Raw genomic sequence first — 1914 nt, forward strand, 5'->3', positions numbered from 1 at the left:
ACACACACACACACACACACACACAAGCTTGTTTCCTTTCGTAGACCCGTCTTGTAATGTCCTAAACCATGCAGTCTGGTGTATTTCCAATTCAGTATGGACCGCATAAATTCATTCAAGTAGGCCTAATGAATGACAAAAAGGTGGGGGAAGGGGCGAATAGTGGTAGGGGTTGGAAGGGGGGGGGGGTCGCACTGTGCCCTTATCTATAGCAAGACTAATGTTTTTCCCTTCGTTTAGATGTAATGATGCGGCCCGTGCTGAGCACACTTTACTGCAAAGTCTGTTTTTGTTTGTTTGTTTTTGTTGTTTTGTTGGGGTTTTTTTGTTTGTTTTTTTAACGGAGAGCGTAGAACGGGGCCAATCTGGAAATGTACAACTCTACGTTTTAAGGTAATGTGCGGAAACTAGTCATCATCTTCTTCTTCTTCGTTCTGCATGGTAGATTAGATGTTGAGGACTGAAGTGTTGATGAACCCCGCAGTGATCCCCAGGTCGAGAGGGCTGCCATACAGCTTCTGCTGCATGTGTAACTAGTTATGATTATTAATATTACTGTCTTTGCGAAATTTATATAACTGTCTTAGCGAAACGACACAGACGTACATATACATCATCATCATCATCATCATTGCCTTTCTCACCCTGGGTCAGGATATAGGCCACGAACAAACACTCTCCACCTTTCCCTATCCTGAGCTAGTCGCTTGGTATCACTCCACATTTTCCCACTTTTCTGTAAATCCATTTCCGTGACTCTTTTCCAGGTTCCAGGAGGTCTTCCCCTTGATCTTTTACCCTGTGGGTTCCAATCTAGCTCTTTTTTTTTGTTATCCAGCAGCTTGACTTCCTGAGAGTGTGTCCAATCCATCGCCAACGTCTTCTTCCCACCTCATCTCTGGCTGGGCTCTGTCTGGTTCTTCTTAATACTTCCTCGCAGGTGATCCTGTCTGTCCATTTGATCCTCAGTAGCTTCCACAGACACTTGTTTAAGAAAATCTGGATCCTCTTTATGCACGTATGGGATGCGTTCCACGTCTCACACCCATACAACAAGACTGACTTCACATTTGAGTTGCAAATTCTAAGCTTTGTTCGTAATGAGATATCCCTGGTCCTCCAAATCCTGTTTAAAGAAATAAATGCAGTCTGTGCCTTTCCAATGCGGGACTTTATTTCCGCACCTGTTCCCCCCTCTCTGTCAATTAAACTCCCAAGATGGCAGAAGGATTCGACGTCTTCTAGTGCATTTCCTTGTACTGTGACCTGCTCCTTCCGTAGTGCGTCTATCCTTAGGACTTTCGACTTTCCTGGGTGGATCCTCAATCCAACAGACTCATTCATATACAGGCCTGTAAGAAGACAACCAGTAACGAGATTACTTTTTCACTGTTGTATCATCTCACCTCCGTTGGCGTTGGTAGCCTCGTGGTTATTCTACCGGACTCGTTATCATGAGACAGCTGGTTAAAGAGTTCGAGCCCCAGCTCAGTGCCAGGTCCTTGGAAAAGTCATGTTCTATTTGGTAAGGTTCTTTCGGAGATGAACGTTAACCTCGGAGGTCCTGCTTCTAAAATATCCTGAAATGGTAGATAGGGGGTTAAATTTATTCATTTTCATTTCACTTTACCCCCCTTCGCGCCCTCCCCTTCCTACTCCAATCCCCAGGTGGACAACTTTCTGCCCATCATCTGCCGAGATTTCCTCGGAACATTCAGCATCAACTTCATCACCATCCTGGTCATCTTGATCGAGACTCCAGAGTTTGGCGCTGTCCTCATACCCGTCATCATCTTCTTTTTCATCGTTCTGGTAAGTACTTCATCTATTACAAACTCTTCGACATCTATTATCGTCGTCATCATCCTCCTCCTCCTTCTCTTCCTCCTCCTCCTCCTCCTCCTCCTCCTCCTC

General features: G+C 45.2%; 1 protein-coding gene across 1 annotated transcript in view; it reads left to right on the top strand.

Moving 5' to 3' along the window:
• LOC101851198 (multidrug resistance-associated protein 1) overlaps positions 1-1914 on the top strand; it is a gene marked incomplete in the record, with an annotated part of 24251 nt that overhangs the window by 10857 nt on the left and 11480 nt on the right. Inside the window, 1 exon segment of the mRNA XM_035970323.1 lies at positions 1669-1812. Coding sequence (XP_035826216.1) covers positions 1669-1812 — 144 coding nt within the window.

This window comes from Aplysia californica, unplaced genomic scaffold, assembly GCF_000002075.1.
Source record: "Aplysia californica isolate F4 #8 unplaced genomic scaffold, AplCal3.0 scaffold00253, whole genome shotgun sequence".
Lineage (NCBI taxonomy): Eukaryota > Metazoa > Mollusca > Gastropoda > Aplysiida > Aplysiidae > Aplysia > Aplysia californica.